We start from the raw sequence: 24,085 nt of genomic DNA on the forward strand, positions 1-24,085 counted from the left end.
TAGGATATGAGGAGGAAGATGAAAGGTTGAAAGAGGAGGAGGACTACAGCTATGAAGGCATGGAGGAGATGCAGCAAGATGAGGAGGAGGATGAAAATGGGCTTGTCAGTGACCAAGACTCCTCAGATTTGGATGATGTTCTGGATGAGGAGTGGGTCCCGGGCCAAGGAGCTGAGGAAGAGGATGAGGACGAAGAAGGAGAGGAGGAAGATGAGAGCCAAGGGGAGGAAGAGGAGGACGAGGGGCAAGATGAAGATTTTGAAGTGAGGGAAATGGAACAGGATGTCTGGTGGTCAAAGGGCACCAGGAAAAATCATTTCAATGACAGAATCCGCTGGCTTCCAGTCAATTCAGAGACATTTATTTATGAGCCACCCAAACGTGGTCCAGTTGAGGGCGTGACCAACTATGCAATACACAGGACAACTGACATCCTCAGCACGTTTCACCTTTATGTCACAGATGAAATTTATGACATTGTGGTGAACATGACAAATCTGCAGGTAAGTTAAAACTATTACACTTCTTAGATAACATTTCAGTAAAATTTAACAATACTGTGATAATAGTGATGACTGTAATATGTTGTTTGAAGTTTTCATACTGTTTCATCTCTATATGCAGGGCCAAAGGGTCATGCAAACATGGGTACCAGTCGACAAAGTGGAGATGCAGGCCTATTTCGGTCTTCTCCTGTTGGCTGGTGTTTTCAAATCCCGTGGAGAAAACACCCTGAGCCTCTGGGGAATAGATGGCAGAGACCTCTTCCCGGCAGTAATGTCGAGGAAGAGGTTCATCCTTATATCCAGGATGCTCAGGTGTGATTTTTTTTATACATTATTTTGAGTCATACATGATGATGATGATTTTGTTTGATTTATTTTATAGATGTAAAATACACTGAACAAAAATATAAACGCACCACTTTTGTTTTTGCTCTCATTTTTCATGAGCTGAACTCAAAGATCTTAAACATTTTCTATACACGCAAAAGACCATTTCCTCACAAATACTGTTCACAAATCTGTCTAAATCTGTGTTAGTGAGCACTTCTCCTTTGCCGCAATAATCCATCCCACCTCACAGGTGTGGCATATCAAGATGCTGATTAGACAGCATGAATATTGCACAGGTGTGCCTTAGGCTGGCCACAATAAAAGGCCACTCTGAAATGTGCAGTTTTATCACACCGCACAATGCCACAGATGTCGCACGTTTTGAGGGAGCGTGCAATGGGCATGCTGATTGCAGGAATGTCCACCAGAGCTGTTGCCTGTGAATTGAATGTTCATTTCTCTACCATAAGCCGTCTCCAAAGGCGTTTCAGACAGTTTGGCAGTACATCCAACCGGCCTCACAACCACAGACCACGTGTAACCACACCAGCCCAGGACCTCCACATCCAGCATGTTCACCTCCAAGATCGTCTGAGACCAGCCACCCGGACAGCTGCTGCAACAATCGGTTTGCATAACCAAAGAATTTCTGCACAAACTGTCAGAAACCGTCTCAGGGAAGCTGATCTGCATGCCTGTCGTCCTCATCGGGGTCTCGACCTGACTGCAGTTCGTTGTCGTAACCAACTTGAGTGGGCAAATGCTCACATTTGATGGCGTCTGGCACGTTGAAGAGGTGTTCTCTTCATGGATGAATCCCAGTTTTCACTGTTCAGGGCAGATGGCAGACAGCATGTGTGGCGTCGTGTGGGGGGGGGGCGGTTTGCTGATGTCAACGCTGTGGATTGAGTGGCCCATGGTGGCGGTGGGGTTATGGTATGGGCAGGCGTATGTTATGGACAACGAACACAGGTGCATTTTATTGATGGCATTTTGAATGTACAGAGATATCGTGACGAGATCCTGAGGCCCATTGTTGTGCCATTCATCCACGACCATCACCTCATGTTGCAGCATGATAATGCACGGCCCCATGTTGCAAGGATCTGTACACAATTCCTGGAAGCTGAAAACATCCCAGTTCTTGCAGTTCCCCCCCCCCCCAATAAAGCAAAACTGCACATTTCAGAGTGGCCTTTTATTGTAGCCAGCCTAAGGCACACCTGTGCAATATTCATGCTGTCTAATCAGCATCTTGATACGCCACACCTGTGAGGTGGGATGGATTATCTCGGCAAAGGAGAAGTGCTCACTAACACAGATTTAGACAGATTTGTGAACAGTATTTGTGAGGAAATGGTCTTTTGTGTGTATAGAAAATGTTTAAGATCTTTGAGTTCAGCTCATGAAAAATGGGAGCAAAAACAAAAGTGGTGCGTTTATATTTTTGTTCAGTGTATATGTACATGCATTCATTCATTCATTTCATCTAGATGGATAAAGGGATGTGTTGTGACATTGTTTTTCTCATTTCTTTCAATCAAACAGGTTTGATGACCGTGAAACACGGGAGGCACGGTTTCAGCAGGACCATGATAAGTTGGGACCAATCAGGGAGGTGTGGGACATCTGGGTCTCTGCCTTGCAGAGGATGTGGGCACCTCGCTCAGAGGTCTGCGTGGATGAGATGCTGATTGGTTAGTATTATATTGTATTGCATTACTTTATTTGACGGTGACAATAGACTGTTACGAACTGTCACAGAAATCTAGAATGCTAAAATTCATCTGCATCCTCTGTGTCCACAGGATTTCGTGGGAGATGTCCCTTCATGCAATACATGCCTTCGAAGCCAGACAGGTAACATTTATTTTTATCATATTATCATCATTACCCTATTGGCTTTATTATATTTAGCCTCTTATCATATTTTGAAATTAAGATTGTCATTCATTCATGGATTCATTCTCTCACACGCTCATTTAGATATGGATTGAAGGTGTGGGCCCTTTGTGAGTGTGAGACATCATACTGTTGGAACCTGCAGTTTTATCTGGGGAAACCTTCCCCAACAGCAAAACGTGAGGTAAGCATATAGATCAAAATACTTGGGTAGAAATGTAGAAATTGGTCTACACAGATAAAATACAGAGCTCATTCCTATAATCATTCTTTCTTTTTATTCATTCAGGAGGGCCTGGGGAAGCGTGTGGTGATGGAGTTGACGGAGGGCCTCACAGGAACTGTGACCACTAGGGCTGTCAAAATTGCTCAAAAATGACATTCGAATATTCCGTCTAAAAATAACTCATAGGTTCGAACCATTTGAATATTTTTTTCCGCATTATGTCCACAAGAGGGCAAACTAATACAAGGAAACATACTTGTATATGAAACATAACTACCTGTAGGTATTTTTATTTCAACATAAACGTCTTTGAAAATATTTACATACCTACACATTAAAACACATAAAACAATTATCTATAACATTACGTTATAAACGACCGCGGAAGCGCTGTGAATAGTCTCCAAGCACTAGAGCGTAACCGGCTCGCGCCCTGCAGCGATCGTTTTGGCGTCTGGTCTATTTTCTGCGCGAGCTGTGAGCGAATGTGTCAAGCCGGGTGACAGAGACAACAGCCGGGAGCAGAACCGCTTGTCGACCAGCGTGGAGAAATGTGCGTCTGATGCCAACGCCCAGTTGCAAAGAGGACAGCTGCGGTGGTGTTTTTTTTCCTCTCTCCACAATCGAATATCAATTTTCACATTCGAAGGTCCATTTTTTTTTCAAATTCAAATTTAAATTCGAATTTAGAATATTCATTGACAGCCCTAGTGACCACCGACAATTTTTTTTACCTCACATGACCTGGGCCAGCAGCTGCTGAGGAGGGGGATGGCTCTTGTCGGCACTCTCAAAAAGAGAAGGCAGGAGCTCCCAGCACAACTCCTGGACATGAGGGCAAGGCAGGTGCTGTCTACCACCTTTGCTTTCACAAAAGACACAATGATTTGCTCCTACGTTCCAAAGGAGCGAAAGATGGTGGTTCTCCTCAGCACCAAGCACCGGCAGCCAGTGGTGAGTGAGGCAGCACACCAAAAGCCACAGGTAATCCTGGACTATAACCGTTGCAAGGGAGCGGTGGATAACTTGGACAAGGTATGCCTTACTTATTTATATATATATATATATATATATATTTGTGTGTGTGTGTGTGTGAGTGTGTGTGTGAAAAGTAATTTTATTATTTTAATTTTATTTTATTATCTTGCAGGTTATCGGCACCTATACATGCCGAAGACAGACGAGGAGGTGGCCTGTGACAGTGTTTTCCAGGATCCTGGACATCTCCACCTGGAACGGTTTCCTTGTGTGGACGGCCTTGAACCCAGGCTGGGAAAAAAAAAAAAAATATCGCAGGCGGCTCTTCATTGTCACACTGGGAAAAGAGCTCATCTATCCTCATATGGCAAGGAGAACCCGGTTACCCCAGGCTGACATGGCACGCAAGCGGGTGATGGAGGCAAAGGCCTGGGCCGAGCAGCAACCACCAGCTCCACAACCAACTCCAGCTCCACAACCACCAGCTGTTGGCCTACAGCCACCCATCCGGCAGACACGAGCTGCCGCCAAACATGCACATGCCGCTGCCGCTGCTGCTGCTGCTGCTGTGGTACAGACCAGGGGCCTCTGCAGGACCTGCCCCACAGCAAAGAGGGCAAAACCAGGGACCTCTTGCACTAGATGCAAGAGGTTTGTATGTAAGAGATGCATTCAGGCAATATACTGTTCAGAATGCACCATTTGAGCCTCTCCTGTCCTTCTCTCCTCCCCACTTTCATTCCTCCCTATCCCTCACACAATAGTTATGTCACACTGTTTTTTGTTGTTATTGTTCTATTGTTATTGTTATATCTACTGTACTGTTCTTGTTCAGAATTTATTGTGTTTATTGTTGTAATTCAAATACAATATTTTTCTTATGTTGAACTCTCATTTTGCCTTCATTTCTAAGGTACACCTCTTTCACACTAAAGACACCACTGACAATAGAGAAATCATGAGTTTTTGCAGTAACAAAAGATCATGGCATCCAAACCACATTTATTGGGGATCATTGACACAGTCACAGTCTGTGATTACCACCCAAGACATCTATTGCAAAAACATTTCTGTGTCCTCTACCACCCCCTTTAGTGGTTTTGCCCTCTATAGAAACAGCCTCCAGATGTGTTCAAAATGCCCTGGAAGGGGTTAAAATCTTAAAATCCATGTCAAAAGTGATTAAGTGTAACTCCATATGGGTCACCTCAAAGATTTTGAGAATATTAAATACAAATAGCAACAATAAAAAATGGCTAAATGACAGGTGGACATTTTTGTCCACTTGAAGGGTCATGGATGGGATAAAAATGCATTACAGGGTCAAATAATGGATTTTCATGCTGAAAGTTGGGATTTTCAAATTTAACCCAAAATTACCCCCCCTTGCCAAAAATCACACCCCTGTGACCTTTTGTTGGACACTTTCTAGAAAGTGGACATTTTTGTCCACTTGAAGGGTCATGGATGGGATAAAAATGCATTACAGGGTCAAATAATGGATTTTCGTGCTCAAAATTGGGATTTTCAAATTTCACCCAGAATGACACCCCCATGCAAAATATCACCCCCCTGTGACCTTTCATTTGATTTGTCTGTGAGGGAGTTTTGAGTTTTGGAAATGGACAAAAATGTCCAGGGGTCGCACAGGGGTTAACCCTTGTGTGACCCCTGGACATTTTAGCTCTAATTTAAGAAGACTGCTTAATATCGTGTACTCCCCTTCAGCCTCTGTTCCTGAAATGGTGATCTCACTTCAAAGAGCATTTGATCGAGTAGAATGTAACTACTTTAGCTCTCAAACAATTTGGATTTGATGAGGCATTTGTATCTTGGATAAAACTGTTATACTGTGAACCCTTGGCCACTGTAATTACCAATGGTCAGCAGTCTGAATATTACTCTCTGGGTAGAGGCACCCATCAAGGCTGCCCACTGTCACCCCTCCTCTTTGCCATTGCAATAGGGCTGTTAGCCATAGCTCTTAGACAGTCTGAAGATTTTTCAGGGATAACAAGAAATGGGCTACCTCACAAGGTATCTCTCTATGCTGACGACTTATTATTGTACACATCTAACCCTACTACTTCTGTTCCTTCAGTTGTCCACACCTTAAACCAGTTTGGTAAAATATCTGGCTACAAAATCACTCTCCAGAAGAGTGAAATGTTTCCTCTTCTTGGGATTCACAGGACCACATATGATTATTTGTCATTTGGTAAACTCTAAACTGGAGATTTAAAGGCTTCCTTTTCTACACGTTCTTTGTCTTCAAACAAAGACAGCTATTTGACACCCATCTCCAGGAGGTCTCACCTCACACCTCAGTGAGACACAAGTCTCACAACTTGATTGGACAGGACTTCTACACTGACATGTGACTCTGTGATGTCACAGGCCTGTAGAAGGTCTGCTCCCTTCCAACAGATCCCTCTCTTACTCGAGAACTGCGAAACCTGCTGTCTATTTAATGTTACACAAGAGTGAATGAATAGTCAACCTCTGCTGCGTCAAGAACTCCGAGAACCTTCAGGTGTTACTGTTAATTTTGGTTGTTGTCATCAGGCCTGGAATTTCGTCATTTTAGGGGCAAGGCCACTTGGCCTTTCGCATTGTCAATTTTTTGAGGGCACAAAGGCCAAAAGTCAGGGAGCAAGGCCATACAGTCAAACAATGATTTTAAGTCCACGTCCATAAAGAATTTAATTTAAGGGCTAAGGATGTATTAACTATCTGTGAAATGAATAAATAAATTGAGCTCAAGTAATAATAATGAGTATAATAAGTAATAATGTGATTTATTTAATAGCACTAATAAACCCAATGTGTTATATATATAGAACAACCAGGCTCATGTATTTATAAGTTTTAAGTTTAAGTTTCAGTTTATTTATTTTATTAATCCCCCTGAGGGGAAATTAAATGTTTTCACTCTTGCTTGTCAATTACACACAGGTCCGAAAGACATGCACAAACAGGACCTATACATGCACAAAGTGGAGAGATGTCAGAGTGAGGGGGCTGCCCTTGGTCAGGCGCCCTGAGCGGTTGGGGGGTTTGGTGCCTTGCTCAAGGGCACCTCGGCAGTGCCCAGGAGGTGAACTGGCACCTCTCCAGCCACCAGTCCACGCTCCATATTTGGTCCAGACAGGGGCTCAAACAGGCGACCCTCTGGTTCCCAACCCAAGTCCCTATGGACTGAGCTACTGCCGCCCCAAGCAACAATCTTAAATATTAGGCCTAAATATTTTTTGAGCGTACATGATAAACTGATTCACTGAACAAGACTGGCTTACAATTATTTTTGATGTGTTGTTAGATAGCTAACAAACAAACAAACTATAGCAGGGCTATTCAATTACTATTTCAACTGGGCCACATTTCAAAACCAGATCATGTCGATGGGCCACATTTTTAGCAGCGAGCAACTGATCCACTTATTTTGCATATACAGTATATATATATATATATATATATATATATATATATATATATACACACACACACACACACACACACACACACACACACACACACACACACAGGCATGGCCCTCCTCAACATGATGCAGAAACAGACTAAAAGAGAGCTATCAATGCACTGAAGCATAGTAAGTGACATTAACAGTATCTAATAACACACACTATCTCTCTACCAGCATACCAGCATCTCCCTCTCTCCTCCCCTCCCCTCCACACACACACATGCACAGACCTCACCTCCTGATGCTTTCCTTATAGGTCAGTTACACAAGGTATAGTTTTATACAGTCCATGGCAGTAACAGTTATGTTTACAACAACAAAGTCACTATTTAAAACCCAATAATATCTCACTGGAATATAAATATTCCTCCTGACATCACAATACTGAGTGAAGAAAGTCACGTTATCTCAGCATGAAGACAGACATCAGTATCAGTCATTCATCCTGCTCTCTGTCCCTCCTCTACTGAGGACACTCACTGTCTGCAGGTCGGCTGCCTCAGGTACATGTTCAGATAAAGTGTTAGCCTACCTACAGACAGCTTTCATTTTAGTTTTAAGTCTTTAACACTTTGCTGTTAGCACTGTGATCGCTATGTGCTTGTGTCGTCCGCGATCATAAATCATAATAGCGGTGAATGAGAGACTGCGGACAGAGCGGGTTGAAATATGTCTTTCTACATGCTGATCACATGTATTGATAAAGTATTGGCTTGACTGGCAGAGGTTTTATTGCACTTACGCTACTCACAGTAACAAGTGTAGTTGTCGTTAACTAGAGTAATCTTGAAGTTATATTCCCCTCATCTGCACCGCGGCCTCTCTGCTGCTGAGTTTGTGTGTCTGTGTGTGTGCGCGTGCTGTGAGGGGTGACATGCAGAGAGCAGGAGAGAGGCTGCAGAATGATGAAGAAACTGAAACTTTAAAAAGTAACGCCGATAATGGTGGAGCTTACTGTTATTACGGTGTTGATTAAACTTGCCTTGGGTTGTTTAATACTGGGTCTCGGTACCGATCCCTGCCCAGGCGTTTGATGAAGTCTCGTGGTTGGCGGTGATAGATTGGTGTCAAACTGTCATTATAGCCCGTCCGACTGGTTCATGCCAGGCTCGAATCAAACCCCCGACTGGTGATGTACGCATCGTCTCATTTGTTGTTGCCCAATAAGAATCCAGAATGTCATCGCATTATTTTTTTCTCAATAGACGTAGGTGTCAAAGCCGTGTTGACAGGAAAGAGGCAGAGGAGAAAACCGCAAAATCACCTGGGACAGTTCGGGCGGGGCATCAAGGCCAATGTGGCCTTAGGGCAGATATTTTTTTCAAGGGCACAGGGCCAAATGAGGAGGCCACGAAAGTCATGGCCCTCATGGCCCTCGTGAAATTCCTGCCCTGGTTGTCAATTTAATTATTAATCAAAACTCCAAATTAATAGTTTAGCGTATTTTATGAGACTGATATCTTTAACTGGCTATCAATTTTCCCTTTACAGGAATGGTGCCCCACGAGGTGATTTAATGTTAATTAAAGAAAAGGAAAAAAGCCTGCACACTGCTCCAAGTCACAACTGTGGTTTATTAGGACAATGTTTCAATCCCTTCTGGAAGATCCAGAAGGGATCGAAACGTAAAGAAGATTGTGGCGACTCTCATTGATTGCTCGCTTGGTCATTACGACAACTTGCCAGCAACTTGCCAGAAGTTAGTATGTTAATACAGACATTAGCCCATTAACTGCGGTTGCATACACACAAAAAATGACCATCTTACTATGTTGACTTAAATGGGAATGTTCTTTCTACTCTCATTTAAAGGGTATGACTGTATCTCTTCACCTCCTAAACTCTTAAATTAGTGTAAAGACTGTATGGAAACATTTAAAATCTTGTAGAAGAAGTCACTTCTACTTACTTTGGCTTCAAAGAAGGTCTTGGCTCCTTTGACCCCCTCTGCGGAGACATCGATTTCAGAGAGGCGAGCGAGGACTCTGAGGCCACTGTCCTCTGCCAGCTCTCCTGCTGCTGCCTTCCTGAAGATGAGTAGGAACTGAGAAGGACAGGAGGAACAGAGAGATGTGAATAAGGACGAAAGAACATCACATCCTCTGACTGATTCTAAGCTGGTTTTCTTGGTTTACCTCTCTGAAGCTGAGCTTGTTGTCCAGGTCCTCGTCCACCTCCTTGATCATGTTCTTCAAGCCGATGTGTGTCTGTGGAGCATCAAGCTTCTCCATCATCAGTTTCAGCTCCATCAGGTCAATGTAGTTGTCTTTCCCAGCATCATACCTGGACAGAATCAAGTAGATCAAGTAGACAACTCCTTCATTATGGCTTGGCTACAGAGCTGAAAGAGAATTCACACCTTCAGCCATGTGCATGCTGCACCACTTAGAAGCCTTGCAGAGTTTTGGTTTAATTTATCCAGGTTTTGAGATGTCTGTTTACCAGGGCTGTAGTCTCCTGGTCGACTGGTGGATTATTTGGTCAATATGCTCTTGTCCAACCAAATTCTCATTGGTCAAATAATCGCCATGTTACTTTCATATGGAGAAAGGAGGAGGGTTGTGCAATTTGGAGGGTTGGTCCAGACCCCTGCAGGGACCTCAGACGCAAAAATGTACATATGTGCACCTGCAGGGGGCACTACAATCAAGATTAATGCATTTTGGCATGTAACTCCCACACTGTATGTCGCATATTCAAAATCCATGGCTTCCCTGAATGAAGCTGCGTCACATGTGCATGGCCCCGGCCACTTCCACCTAACTTTTTTCCTGCCAAAAATGGTAAAAACTGCAAAATCTAGTTTTTCGAACTCTGGGAATGAAAATATCGCCGGCTCCCAATTCCATCAGTCTCCTGTTACAGATGTAACCCGTAGGCAACTTGGGCTGACCCACCACCAGAACAAAGCAGAGACTGGTCTTAATCACATATGAATTCACATTTCTATATGACTGATTACTCATGTCATGGATTTAGCAGTTCGCCTAATATAATAAACTAAATGCCGACGATAAAACCAGGCCGCGTATAATGTACTCTCCACAATGCAACAGGCTATTAGTTCAATCAAACATTTTGTTTTACAGACAATCAGCTACAGACATCGTTATATAGACTGGTATTAGGTAATATATCTCCTCTTTGAGCACAGCAGAGCAGAAATTGCGTTTTCTCTGTCCGTCGGGATCAGTGGGCAGCTGAAGTGAGCTTGACATACGCGCAGTTGCTTCACCCTCGCCGGCTTGGTAGCGAGGTTCATCCCAGTTGACACAAGCTAAAGTTGCCTACGGGTTACATCTGTAACAGGAAACCGATGGAATTGGGAGCCAGCGATGTTTTTATTCCCACAGCTGGGGAAATCACAAGTTAGCACCATTTTGGTATTCCTCTGTTTACCTACAGCAGCTGACGAGGGTGTGTCGTGAGCCTGAGCCGGTGTTCGCGCTGTAGTATAGGGCTAGTACATCTTCTTCCTCACTAATAATAGCCTACTGGTTCTCTGTTGGAAACAGCCGATGAAGTTTTCGTTAGCCGTTGCTATCCTGCGCACCTGCACGGCGTGGTGATGAACTGTCTAATTGATTTCTGTTGGCGTGCTGTCTTGCGGGCCTGCACGGCGGAGTGATACTGGCCAGAAAATAGTCCCAATTGATAGCAAGGTCTGACGTAATGCGGGGATGTTTTAAAATTATTGAAATAGTCTAACAAAACACATGCATACTTTTTTGTAGCTTAAAACCTTTTGGTTACGTGTCCCCCTTATATCTTAAGAACTACTTTTTCTCCAGTAAGCTATGGGCCATTTCTCAGAGCAGGAGGCTCGTTGACAGTAGTGACACCGTCACATCAGAGCTACAGATGGTCAGCATTTCACACAACTTCATGTCCAAAAACCCGAACTATCCCTTTAACAGGTAAGCCGTACCTCCAAGCAGAAATACTGGGATGGGTTCTTCGTCCTCCACAATTTGTCTTTAAATAGCAGGAATACGACTAGTCTTGTGAAATGAGTGTTCAACTGAGAATTGGCGAACACTCAAGCATCTTGTATGTTCCCGGGCCATTTGATCACGTCGATGAATGAGTACTTATAGTCACATGCAGCTTGGACTTTAAGCGTATATCTCCCCTTTCTATTGATGTAGTCCGTACAGTTTGTAGATGGCTGTTTAATTTCAATATGCGTCCCGTCGATTGCTCCCAAGCACTGTGGCATACCGTGGGCATGGTAAAACTGTGTGACGAGTTCTTCTACTTCAGGTTCTTTGAAAGGCAGTCTGATGTACTTTGGGCCTAGATAGACTGTTATGGCTGTACAAACCTGGCGAACATTCTTCAAGACACACGGTCGACACAAACCAAAGGCGTTCGCTGTCTTGCGTAGTCTCCCCTCGTCACTGAGGCTGTAAAGTGTACAAGCGACCTTTTTCAAAACATCAACTGGAGCTCTCATAATAGTTTGTTCCCCTTCTATGTAAGGACGAAGGAGGTCACTCAACATTAAGAATGATGCTCCGGACATGCGAAAGTTTTCTTTCCACGCTGCATCAACAAGTCCTTTGTCGAAACTGTACCACCATTTGCTGGTTCGACCAGGTCTGATCCAAAACCGTCGTTTCTGGCGGACCTTAAACCGCAGATGGTGTGGACCAAGTAATATTGTGCACAGCAGATGTCTTTGTGCGCCGATGTAGCGGTGATGTTGATGCAGCAGTGCCAAGTTCATTTGTATGCTCGTAAGCAGTCCCAAAAGTGCTAACAAAACGTAAACAAACGTTTTGTTAGCACCTGGGGCGCCTAATGGGCATAGGCAAACTGGGTTGCAACATCATTTTCTAAAATCTCCGTCTATCCGGTTTACACGTCTCCACAGACATGAATATTTTTAAAAAATTTCACTTCGGAAGCCGTTTTTGAAAATCTTCATTTTTGTCGCAGATGAATACAATCAGTGAGTGATGCCAGATTATATGATAATTTATTACTTTTAATTTATTGAGTCTATAATGAAACATTTGTTGGTTAGGAAGTGCTTGTTAGACAAAGAGACATCACTCTGTGACCACAAGTGGACCTTTTTTTTTTTTTTTTTTTTTTTTAACTGAATGAGACCAACAGAATGTTGATGTAGCTGATCACAAAACAATTTCAGTACATGCTCTCAGTTAACCTAAATGCATATCATATCAATACTTCAAGCTGATGGATTTATTACTTTTGAATTAGATCCTTCAGTATTTGTCACTGGTTAAAAATAAGGTGTAAAGCATGCACATAATGGTCAGGTTTATGCCCAGAGCTCAACAGTAAGGACTGCCAGATTGCCTAGGGTAAGTAAAATGTCTATTAAGGCTAGTAAATCCAGTAACTTACTTGCCAGTTCAAGCAAGTGGTGATAAAGAATTAAACACACTGTTCTTTCCAGAGCTGATGATGGAAGTAGCTCAGGAGTGAGCCATCTCCCTTTCCTCTCATCTCTGATGAGAGTTGCATATGCACAGTACTGATTGGGAAATTGTAAGAGGCACTTCTCACGACAAGAGTGTAGTTGAATGTGGGCAAAACTCAGATTATGTAATGCACAGTTTGCTGCAAGTGGATAAATCGGCAGCGGCAATGTTTGTCAATCGTTCTCCATCTATAATTTTGTGCCCTACTTGAGCCATGCCCACCTCTATTTATTTTTCACCCCTCTCTCCAGTTCTGCTGTATTAACACCGGGTTTAATATATTTTGCTTCCATCTCTCTGCCCTGGGGTCCGTTTCACAAAGCAGGTCCAACAAACTCTGAGTCTAATCCTAAACTCTGAGTTTCCGGTTCCAGAACAGCTGATTTGAATCAGTTTAATCAACTCGGAGTAGTTTCACCTAGTTTCACGAGTTAAGCACGTGCACCACAACTATAAAAAGCCAGCATCAATGAGCCCGATTCCACAAGTCACCATGGCAACGGGGAAGAGGAGGGCTACATTTTTCACCCCACTAGAATTAGAAATCTTAATGCGCTCATATGGCGAGTTTGCACACGTTTTCAAAAAGAAGTGCAACACCGCTGCAGCTGCAAAAGAGAGGGAGACGGCGTGGGAGAACATTGCTGCTCAATCACAACAACATTACAGGGGAAAACTGCTAGAATGGTAGCCTATTAATTTATTTCATTTAGGTGCAATCCCGTGGGGGAGAAGCGCATTTGGCAGCAGTTTAGGATGAAATGTAAAAACATTGTTCAAACAGGTAAGACCTCGGCATAATCTCATGGGGGTACCTCATTTTGATCACGTTTTACATTGTAAAGTAAATATTAAGTGGCTGTTTGACTGTGCAGTTGTTTTATCCCCAACATAATGCTGTTTTTACACACATAAATATCTTCTCATCTATATCATGTTCTGTTAAATAATTAAGCCTATTTAAACTAACACAGACTTCTACTCAGCCAACAGAAAGAAGGCAGATGCCCGTAAAACGGGTGGTAGCCCAGCACCGCTACCTCTAATGAAGGCAGAGGAGCTGGCCCTAAGCCAGAATTTAGGAAGGCCAGTGGCTGAGGGACTGACCGCCCTGCATACAGTTGCCTTACTCAAGCGCTCAGCATCTCCGACCTTGTACAAAAAAACTTCCATTTGTAAGGAAACGCAGCGCAACACACAATATCTCCTGGGATGTGAGAGCATGACTACGATTGGTAATGTTGCAAATGTAAGGACGTATTAGGTTGTGTATGTAGATGATGGACTGTGACATGAAACGGTACAGCTCAAAAAGATAATTGTCTGGAAATGCTAGAACATCTATGGTCTGATAACCATCTCCCGACAACTATTTAATTTTCTGCACAGTAATATTGTACCTTCATCCACGGGATCATTATCAAAAGGACATGCCATGTTAGTGACAAAAGTTGCCACCTACTGTGCCTAATGGACTTCTAGTATACTGACTCTGATTTTTTTTAATGATTTTTTTAAATGACAGACGGTAGACCTAGGCTACGCCAAAACTCGCCTGCTGATTGAATGAATGAGGAAATCAAATGGAGTGTGTGGCTCTGAAAGAGGGCGGAGACAGAGAGAAACTCGAGGTTCATTGAGAAAAACCTGGTCCCGACCAGGTTAGGTTCATAGAGTCTGTTACTACGGTAACTGACCAAGAGCTTAAAGAAGCAACAGACAGCATTTTTGCCTATATATACCATTATGTAAATAATGTGGGTTGCACAGGGTAGTATACACAGTAAAATCAGACTATCAGCGTTTACATAGGTTACTTAATGGCTTTGCAATCTTTGCAATAAGCTTCTGCCACCGGGGACGAATTTTCGCGGAAAAAATCTCCTTTACGGCAGGAAATACGTTATGTATTGCCAAACTGGTCAGTCAGCCAATCAGGGACCCCTGCTGAAAAATCCAGTAGAATACCATTACAAAAAAAACCATTAGGAACCATTAGGTTTCTGATAGTTCCTAATGGTCTAATGGGAATTGGAACCCCATTAGGAACCATTAGAAGAAACCATTACGAACCTAATGGTACCATTAGGTTCCTAATGGTACTACATTAGGATATAAAACCATTAGAAACCTACTGGCCCTATTAGAATGTAATACCATTAGAAACCTACTGGTCCCATTAGAATGTAATACAATTAGAAACCTACTGGTTCCATTAGAATGTAATACCACTAGAAAGCTACTGGTTCCATTAGGAGCTATAACCATTAGAAAACTGGTCCCATTAGGATCTAAAACTATTAGAAAAACATACTGAGAAACGTACTGCTGCAACAAAAATTATAGCAGAGTCCTAACACTGGGCACCAGAGACATCTCTACACGTGTAATTGTGTATGTATTCGGATATTTTCCCCTCCGATTTGGGAACAGGACATTTGGGGCGTGACAACTTATTGCAGTTTGTCATTTTAATTACATTTTTTCAGAACATAAACCATCAAGAACGAAGTTAAAACATACTGAACAAATATAAACAGACAAATATGGGAGGGAGACAGGGACAAGGGAAGTGGGGTGTAGACAGCACGACCCCCACTAAAAAAACCTTCCAGCATCCCTGGAGGGAGATGAAGTCAAGGTGTCTGTAGGGATAGCAGTTTAGTCACTCAGCAGTTTAAGTGTCTTTTGGTTTTCCCTGGAGAGGAATAGAAAAAGAAAAAAAAAGAGACAAAAATATTCATATTTTAGTCACAGCCTGACTTTCAAGACATAGGAATTTCAAGAACATTTCAAGACTTAAAGGGGAAGTATGGTTTTTAGCACCCTGGGCCCTATTTTCCCATCTACTTTTATATAAATGAGTGGTGGGATTTTCAATATTTGCAATTGCTCCAGGACAAGGCAAGGGAAAATGTAACATATCGACATTTTCAATTGTCCCACTGGAATACACTGAAACAAGCTTTGGACCTGCAGTCCCTCGCCTTGTCCTGGAGCAATTGCAAATATTGAAAATCCCACCACTCATTTAGATAAAAGTAGATGGGAAAATAGGGTCCAGGGTGCTAAAAACCATACTTTGCCTTTAAGGAATAAGCCTCTCTTTGCAACAATCATATTGAATTATCTGACAACTGACACCCTTGAAAAAGGTAGGCTCTCTTTTTCAAACACCTTAAGCACTTTGCAATGGTCATCTCATTACGAACCAAAGCAAAGGTAGCTAGTGTGCACTGCAGCCTACAACACATCAGTTTGGGGTGACTGTGGCCCTGATGGTAACGCAGGTTAGCATGTAAGCTCCCGCCATTGGTGTGTGAGTGTGTGTGTGTGTGTGTGTGAATGGGTGAATGAGAGGCCATTGTAAAGTGCCTGAATGCCTCAGCTGGTGGAAAAAGCACTATCTAAGTGCAGTCCATTTACTATTTGGCCCATAGGAATAACATGGGGGTTAAGTGTCATGCTCAAGGACACTGACATGTGGACAACAGAGCTGGGATTCGAACCACTAACCCCTTGGTTGATAAACGACCCGCTCTATGAGTCCGTGAGACAAAGCCAGATTTTTTCATGAATCTTGTTTTGTCGGATTAAGTTTTTTCTCTGTTGTTATAGCCTGGGGGTACCTCTGCAAAATACAGGAGGGTATTCAGTGATTACCCCTTGAGCATTTTCAGGTATTAACCACTGTTCAGAAATTAACCCCTTCATGCCCAACTAAAAATGGTGCACAGAGAGCAAACCCCTTGATGTGATTCGGATCCACACCAATAATTGGTTGAAGAATCCAAACCATAATTCCCCTTTTAAGGGGTTCTGCGTTGGCCCATGCTACACGCCTCCACCAAGTTTGAAGAAAAAACAACATTTTTTTTGTGTAATTCCAGAGGAATTAATCCAACAAAACAATGTTTATTCCCATGTCTTTGGTGAGGGAATTTTTTTTTTTTTTCAAACTCCCTGTAAGTGACATCCAGAAAGAGCAAAAGAGTGAGGCTCGTTATTGTCTAATTCGAGGCACTTTGTCAAGGTGAGCTTATCAGGTGATGGATCAGAAATGAAGATCAAGCTACTCAAAGCGGTCTTTATCATTGTCATTATCATTTTTTATCATTAAAAGTCAAAGCGGCACAAGATTATATTTAGGAGCGAGTGTTAAGTGTTCCCAATGCAGTTGCTTTATGACACTGATGATCAATGAACAGTGTGCTCAAAACAACACTGATGTTGTGTTGAGAATAAATAAATAGCATTAGAAACGTTCCGTGCACATATTCACTTCTCAGAAATTAATTAAATGATCTAAACCACAACAGTGTCAGTTTGTTATTAACTTGGATTTTTAGATATAGACAGAAGACGGGGGAAACAATATAGGAAATGAAATGATGATGATTTATGGAATGTTTATTTGGAGATGGGTAAGTTTATGATGTTTTTTACGCTTCAGACTCCGCCATGTTGGACAGCCAGCGCAGTTGTTTCTGCCGTTGCCATGACAACGCGCGTCCATGAACCGGTCACCTCTTAACCCGAAACACCGGTCAGTCACGGCTTTTCACATGTCCGAAAACGTCACAGCAGATTTACAAACAGGTGTTATTTGGATAAGCTAACAGCATATGGGCAATCTATATGGTTGCTTTCTCGCCTGAAAAAATGTTAAATCTTAATAATGTGACTCAACAGTCCCACTGTGAAAACTGCAGCTGCTTGTGACTCTGCTAGTCTCCACCCTGTTCTCCTACAGGAAAACGCAGTTTTTCATTTTTGGTTTTCCGTTTTGGTTTCAAGACGGGAAAACGGACCCATTTTCTTATTTTTCTGATTTTGTTTTGAAACGGAATAATGAAAGATCGAACCATACATGGATTCAACATACAGAGTTGCTGACTAACTGTCACAAAGTTAACGTTCGGCGTTATGACGGCATATCTACGTTGCTAACGCATGCGTGGCACTGTGTTATAGTATGTGTTGTTCTATGTCTGTGTACATATAGCATAAGAAATCATACTGACTGTGCCATAAAATGCATTACGAATCGTCATGACGTTAGCCAACACGCGAGCCTCCTAGTGGAAACGGAAACACCGTTCGCGGGTAAAAAAGAGTTTAGCCAATCACAGACCCCGCTGGTAGACGTTGGGATTATGGCTAATGTAGTACTTTTTCGTGACTACGTGAAAAATAGTTGATGTCAAACCTATATTTGGAAAAAAAAACCTCTAGATATGAGCGTCAACTGTCTGACAGTTGTTCTAACATAATTAACGTTAGTGAGTCTACATTGGCAAGTTAGGACATTACATGTTAAACTCATTTGAGTCATAGCATGCTAGCTAATGGACGTTTAGCCACCTAGCCAAGAACATCGTTAAAGGGAAAAAAGTAGTTGAACAAACTTTTAGGTTTACACAGTGCTTTTTTCAGTTCTATAGTGTTGTTAGTCAGGACTTACCTTCGACACTGTTTGGCCCAACTCAAAACTCCTCTTCAACCGTTGAAATATTTTAGGCGCTGATCCTGAGCGGCAACTCCAGAATGAATGAGTCATCTGCGGTTATCGCAAGATACTTTCTCTCATTTCCGTGACAACCCCGACCACACACACGGGCACACACTGTTTATAAAAAAAAAATGCACTGGCTATTTTAAAGAGCAGATAGGCTATCTACGGCTGTGGTTGAGTTTATTCAGGTTTTTCTTTTTTTCTTTGTTTTTTTTTTTTTTTACCTCACATTATAGTGGCTTAAATACCAAAACATTTTGATGACACCTTAAGTGTCAATAATACAGCAGTATATAACAATATTATTTTACCTAAAAACAATTAAATTTACAGCTCATTTCACAATAGGCTATGGCCCAGTTTGGACCCATCTAGTTCCCATATGTGCTGGCCAACTAGGATGCCCATCTCTCGCCCATGTATATTCTTCTGGGATGCCCATATGGGGTCCAACACCAACCCACGTAAAAGCCCACTCTGAGCCCATGCCCAGTTAAAGCCCATGTAACCCAAGTAAATCCCATGTGGGCCCCACTTGGACCTGTTGGCTGGGATGTATTTAATGAAATCACTGAACACTGCAATCTACAAACATACTATATATCCTACACAAGGACCCACTAGAAATCACACAGATGTGATTGCCAAAGAAGGCTATAACATCTGTGTTCCTCCATCACATTAGGAACCATTAAAGACCACTACACCCTGTAGTGACCACTGTATAGTGACCATTAGACTGGTATAGAAACACCAGTAGGAACCATTAGACTCCTGTAGGAATCATTAGTACGGACCAGTTAAAGTCCTGTGTATTTGTGTAGGAGATAATAGAATCCCATTAGAAAAACAAACCAAACCATTAGGAAAACATAAGTAGGCATTAGAAACCATTACAAAACCATTAGAAACCAATAGAATATGCCTAATGGTTTCTCTGACTTTTTTCAGCAGGGACTGGAGCTGGTCCTTATGAGGAACTGGCCGGGGCATGAGATAGTTGAGTCAGGAGCACAATGGCAGACGGACAAAGTTTGGAGATAAGTGAAAAACGGCCTCCCAAAATAAAACGAGCTAATCTGTCTGAGGAGGCGAGGATGCACAAAAAGGAGAGTGATAAAAGAAGAGGAAAAACAAGAGTAAACCTCAGTCAGGCGTTCAAGAGATGGAGGGAGCTCCGTGACCAAAGAGTCTTCAACACCGGTGTCCTGCTAGCTTTCTTTCTAATGGATCAGTAAGTAACACGGCTAAATGTTAGCTAACGTTAGCCGAGAGAGGACTGTACTGTACTGGCTGCTAGTTAATTCCTAGCTGGCCAGCATCACAAATCGCCATGACCAGGGACCGGGAAGCGAGTGTTGGTTGGCTGACATCCTCGTTGCCATTCTACGGCAGCCCTTGGACAGTGATTACCCCCACCCCCACCCCCTGCTGCCGCCGCCGCAGGTACTGGGCACAGAGGCCTCTCCGACCGGGAGAAGTGGAGTAAAATCCTCTCCTCCGCTCCCGTTTGTCTGGTGAACGCCTCTCCTCTGTCAGTACACTCTGTCAGCAGTTTTATAATATTGATGCCAGTTCTAACAATTGAATGTTTTAGTAGTAAGCCATGTTCTAAGCGGGATAATGTATAGTAAGCCGGTGACTGTTGAAAAATAACTCCGCTGCGCGTCGGGGTTCCATTCCCCTGTCGGGAGTTATTTTTCAACAGTCACCGGCCCACGATACATTATCCCTTACGTGTCTACTGTTGTTTGTACTGATACTGTACATATTGGTATCATTTACTGTGAGTTGTTTGTACTGGTACTGTGCATTCTGGTATAATTATTTGCATTACTATTTGTTTTTTCTTCAGATAAATCTGATAACTGTTGCTCTGTCTCTTTTCTCATTTATTTAGTAGTGTCCACACACCTTCTCATTCTACATATACACAGAGGTATATTGGTGGTTTTACAGCCTACATTTTATTGATTATCTCTGATCCCCACGGTCAATTTGGTCTTTGCGACAGTGCGAGCAACACTGCTGACGCTAGGTGGCACCAAGCTAAAAAAAAAAACCTGAATCCTTCTGCTGCCTCTTTAAGTTACCTCTCTCTCTGAAATAGGCTAGAGTTACCCCTCTTTCTCTGGTTTGAGTTACCTCCCTTTTTGAAACGGAAAACTCAGAGTTTCCCTCATTTGAGGGTTAACAGACTGAGTTTTCACTAAACCTGCTTTGTGAAACGGACCCCTGCTCTACTCTACTTAAACGCTACTTAGCTCTCTCTCTACTCTACCAGTAGACTACCACATCCACCTGTTGCACAAAACGCACACAGCAGTGTTTCCCCTAGGACGGAGTTGTACCAGTGGAGGTGAAGCACACGCATGAAAAATAATTTTCATATGCGTGAAACTTTTTTGTATGCTTGCAAAGCACAGCCTGCTGGGATGTTTCTATGTATCTACTGGCACCAGAAGGGCTCTTTAGGACTAAGTACACAGGGTATCTACAGGTTTCAGTAAGTTAAATTTAAGACTTTTTAAGACCTTTTTCATGCCACCTTGAATGGAATTTAAGACCGAAAAAACTATAAATATAAGCGATGGCTGGGGGATCCCGCTGTACTATAACCAGTGCTTAATTTGTAAAATTAGAAGTGGGGGAACACTTTTTTAAGCGGCACCAGAGCCACTTCACTGCGCAACTCTGAATGGAATGGTTGTGACATCTAGTGTTGTCATGGTACCAAAATTGGGACCCACCGTACGATACCAGTGAAAGTATCACGGTTCTGAGTAGTATTATGATACCACAGCAAAAATGAGGCAGATGTGCCTTTTGTCATTTATAAAAGGATAAATCACTTTTCTATAATACATCAATGATATTTTAATGGAATAAATTACTTATTGACTTATTCATAGAAAAACAGCATCAATAAGTGATTAACATGGGGGGATTGAAATAAAATAAATAAATAAAATAAAAATCAACCAGCCACCCTCCTCCCCTGACAAGTAGGCTAAAGAACAGTCTCTCCATAAGTAAAGAACAGTCCCTAAAGTGCGGTGAGGTTTGTGGGCTGTTGCCTGCCACAGAGAGAAATGTGAACGGCAGTCATGACGCCAGCAAAAGAGAAAATTAGGCTACTGGACCTGGAGTCAGATTTCTTTGTCGCCGCCGGTAAGCCGTTATTTTGCGCTGCAGAGCCGCCGTAGGCTATTTGACCACCATATTCCTGTCTGTGACCCCCGTTCAACCCACAACCTGCATGATTCGCCTTTCGTTTCTGCTGCTGGTTGAAATCTTGACTCGCACTGCGTGCTGAATGATTTATTTTGCTGGCACAAAACTATTTTTCGTCGCAAATGCGAGTAAAATGCTCGCACGTAGAGCTCTGTGGAAAACTAATCACTGCCGACAAGTAAAAAGTCATAAATAATAACTTTCACTGCTCAAAGATACTCACATGTCTGGAAAACAAACCACTACAGCAGCATATTGAGTGCCAGGTGGGCAGTGCGCGCCGTTAAGCCCTTTTCACACAGAGTGCGCAAAGCGCAGACCTCCGCCGATGAACCCATTCATTGTGTATGTGCTACCACCAACGTGCCCCATTATTGGACGGCGCATGGATACTCACAGAAAAGTGCCGCGAGAATAAAAAAAAGAAAAGAAATAAAGTCAGATTAAATATTCATTCCGCAACAATTTTAAGACCTTTGAGTAATGAATTTAAGACCAATTTGAGACATTTCTAATGAATTTAAGACATTTTCAGGCCTTACTTTTGGATACATGAATTTAAGACTTTTTAAGACTTTTCAAGGATCCGCGGGTACCCTGAGTACATACAGTACATTTGAGCACAGTAATGAGTAACACAGTAAAATACAACTTTATTGAATATAATAAAAGTAAAAAGTCACTTGACATGCTGCTGTTTTGTGCTATGACCTATTTAAGTGCTGGAAGTTGTTATTTACGTGACAACGCCTGAACGCAACACAAGCTCAGCACCAAGAGTGCTGTGCTGCGCTGCTGTGGGAGCAGCGTGTTTGTCTGTGCGTAACAACAGTCTGTTGATGGTTATTTACACACTGTCCATAACAATAACTTTGTCAGCTGACAAACTGCACCGGGCTTGAGGTCAGGTTTGGTCAGGAAAATGCAGCCCGAGCCGCTCTAGCGTGCTCACCTGTGTGTGTGGCGGAACTGTGCCGTGCGTGATACAGAGAGCAGAGGAGAATTGTTAACACGTGGCCATATAGAGACAGAAATGACACGATGGCATAACACCATAAATAGTATATTGTTATGTTATTATATGAAGCGTCCATCGCGCAAAACAAAATGACTTTAGTTTATAAAAAGGTAAGACAGGGCCCTCTCCTCTTCTCTTATATGCTGTGCCGCTCTGTGCCTTCGGACATGCACACACAGTGCAGCATGTAGAGAGGCTTCAGTGTTGATTGGCTTCACTTGTGCCATGTAACCAATCAATGGGGGCTGTGGGCAGGACATTGTTACACAGCGTGTGCCTGTGACTTCAGGCAGAGAGACTGCTGCATCAGAGCCGAAGGAGCGTATTTTAAAATACATTTATTTTATCAATTAGTTATTAACTTTTACTATTTTTAGAAACTTGCCCGATCGGGCAAGTGAGTTGTTAGTTTACATGCCCGACCTTGAGTTTTACTTGCTCCGGGCAATTGGGCAACCGTTATTGTTGAGCCCTGGATTAACAATTACAATTAACTTTAGTCTTTGTTGTTATGTAAAAAATTAAATAAAACAATAAATAAAATAATTTGTAAAGGGGCAAGTTAATATTAGTAGATTTCTCAATTTCAACCCGAGCCCGACCGTATAAGCCTGATGGGTCGGGTCTGTTTGGGCCGACTAATTAAGTTAATTGGGGCAGGCTGAGTCAGGCTCGGACAGCGAAGAGAGAGGAGAAAAAAAAAAAAGTGTGTCTGTCAGAGAAGCGCACTGTGTGAGGGTGTGACAGCAGCACTAACACACAATGCTGCTGTCCATGGTTCTCACTTCTGAGCAGCCTGTGAGGAAGAAAATATGCATGTCTGTTAACATTATTCCAAATCCATTCATTATTCAATGTTATGTTGATGATATTAAATCTTATTTATCTGATCGTTTTCAGTTTGTTGACGTTCATAATGAATCGTCCTTACGTACCAAAGTTTGTTTTGGAGTTACGCAAGGTTCTGTGCTCGGACCAATCCTATTTACTCTATATATGCTTTCTTTAGGTAACATCGTTAGAAATCACTCTATAAATTTCCATTGTTATGTGGATGATACACAGTTGTATTTATCAATGAAGCCAGAAGAAAGTAATCAATTAACTAACTGCCTTAAAGACATAAAAACCTGGATGAGCACCAATTTCCTGATGTTAAATTCAGACAAAACTGAAGTTATTGTTCTTGGCCCCAAACAACTCAGAGACTCTTTATCTGATGACACAGTTTCTCTAGATGGCATTGCTCTGGCCTCTAGCACTACCGTAAGAAACCTCGGAGTAATATTTGATCAAGATTTGTCTTTTAATTCTCATTTAAAACAAACCTCACGGACTGCATTTTTTCATCTGCGTAATATTGCGAAAATTAGGCCTATCCTGACCCGAAAAGATGCAGAAAAATTGGTCCACGCTTTTGTTACCTCAAGACTGGATTA

At 42.5% G+C, this 24,085-nt stretch overlaps 2 protein-coding genes and 1 long non-coding RNA gene across 5 annotated transcripts in view; 1 reads left to right on the plus strand and 2 right to left on the minus strand.

Annotated features, from left to right (window-relative positions):
• Positions 1 to 24,085, minus strand: part of LOC125892042 (EF-hand domain-containing protein D2-like) — a 73,700-nt gene that overhangs the window by 29,189 nt on the left and 20,426 nt on the right. Inside the window, exons 2-3 of the mRNA XM_049581771.1 lie at positions 9,562 to 9,709; positions 9,336 to 9,470 (exon numbers count right to left, since the gene is read on the minus strand). Of these exons, the coding sequence (XP_049437728.1) occupies positions 9,336 to 9,470; positions 9,562 to 9,709 (283 nt within the window). The remainder of the gene's footprint in view (positions 1 to 9,335; positions 9,471 to 9,561; positions 9,710 to 24,085) is intronic.
• LOC125892038 (piggyBac transposable element-derived protein 4-like) lies at positions 583 to 4,823 on the plus strand. Of its 3 annotated transcripts, XM_049581768.1 has the most exons (7): positions 583 to 818; positions 2,385 to 2,533; positions 2,645 to 2,696; positions 2,823 to 2,922; positions 3,028 to 3,081; positions 3,675 to 3,999; positions 4,115 to 4,823. In XM_049581768.1, the coding sequence occupies exons 1-6, from the start codon at positions 583 to 585 to the stop codon at positions 3,705 to 3,707; spliced, it is 624 nt and encodes a 207-aa protein (XP_049437725.1). In that variant the 3' UTR covers positions 3,708 to 3,999; positions 4,115 to 4,823. The 3 variants fall into 3 exon arrangements, with proteins under 3 accessions (XP_049437725.1, XP_049437724.1, XP_049437723.1); XM_049581767.1 differs by having other exon boundaries at positions 3,028 to 3,999; XM_049581766.1 differs by lacking the exon at positions 583 to 818 and having other exon boundaries at positions 2,262 to 2,533; positions 3,028 to 3,999.
• Positions 12,488 to 24,085, minus strand: part of LOC125892086 (uncharacterized) — a 30,742-nt gene continuing 19,144 nt past the window's right edge. The window contains exon 2 of the long non-coding RNA XR_007449704.1: positions 12,488 to 15,577. This is a non-coding gene — a long non-coding RNA (uncharacterized LOC125892086). The remainder of the gene's footprint in view (positions 15,578 to 24,085) is intronic.

The sequence above is a fragment of the Epinephelus fuscoguttatus genome, linkage group LG7 (assembly GCF_011397635.1).
Source record: "Epinephelus fuscoguttatus linkage group LG7, E.fuscoguttatus.final_Chr_v1".
Lineage (NCBI taxonomy): Eukaryota > Metazoa > Chordata > Actinopteri > Perciformes > Serranidae > Epinephelus > Epinephelus fuscoguttatus.

What these genes read in the sequence shown, in the direction of transcription:
- LOC125892038 (XM_049581766.1), top strand. Translation starts at nt 3,736, where the DNA reads ATGGCTCTTGTCGGCACTCTCAAAAAGAGAAGGCAGGAGCTCCCAGCA. An exon ending in CGGTGGATAACTTGGACAAG is followed by an intron (nt 4,000 to 4,114) that starts GTATGCCTTACT and finishes ATTATCTTGCAG; the next exon opens with GTTATCGGCACCTATACATG.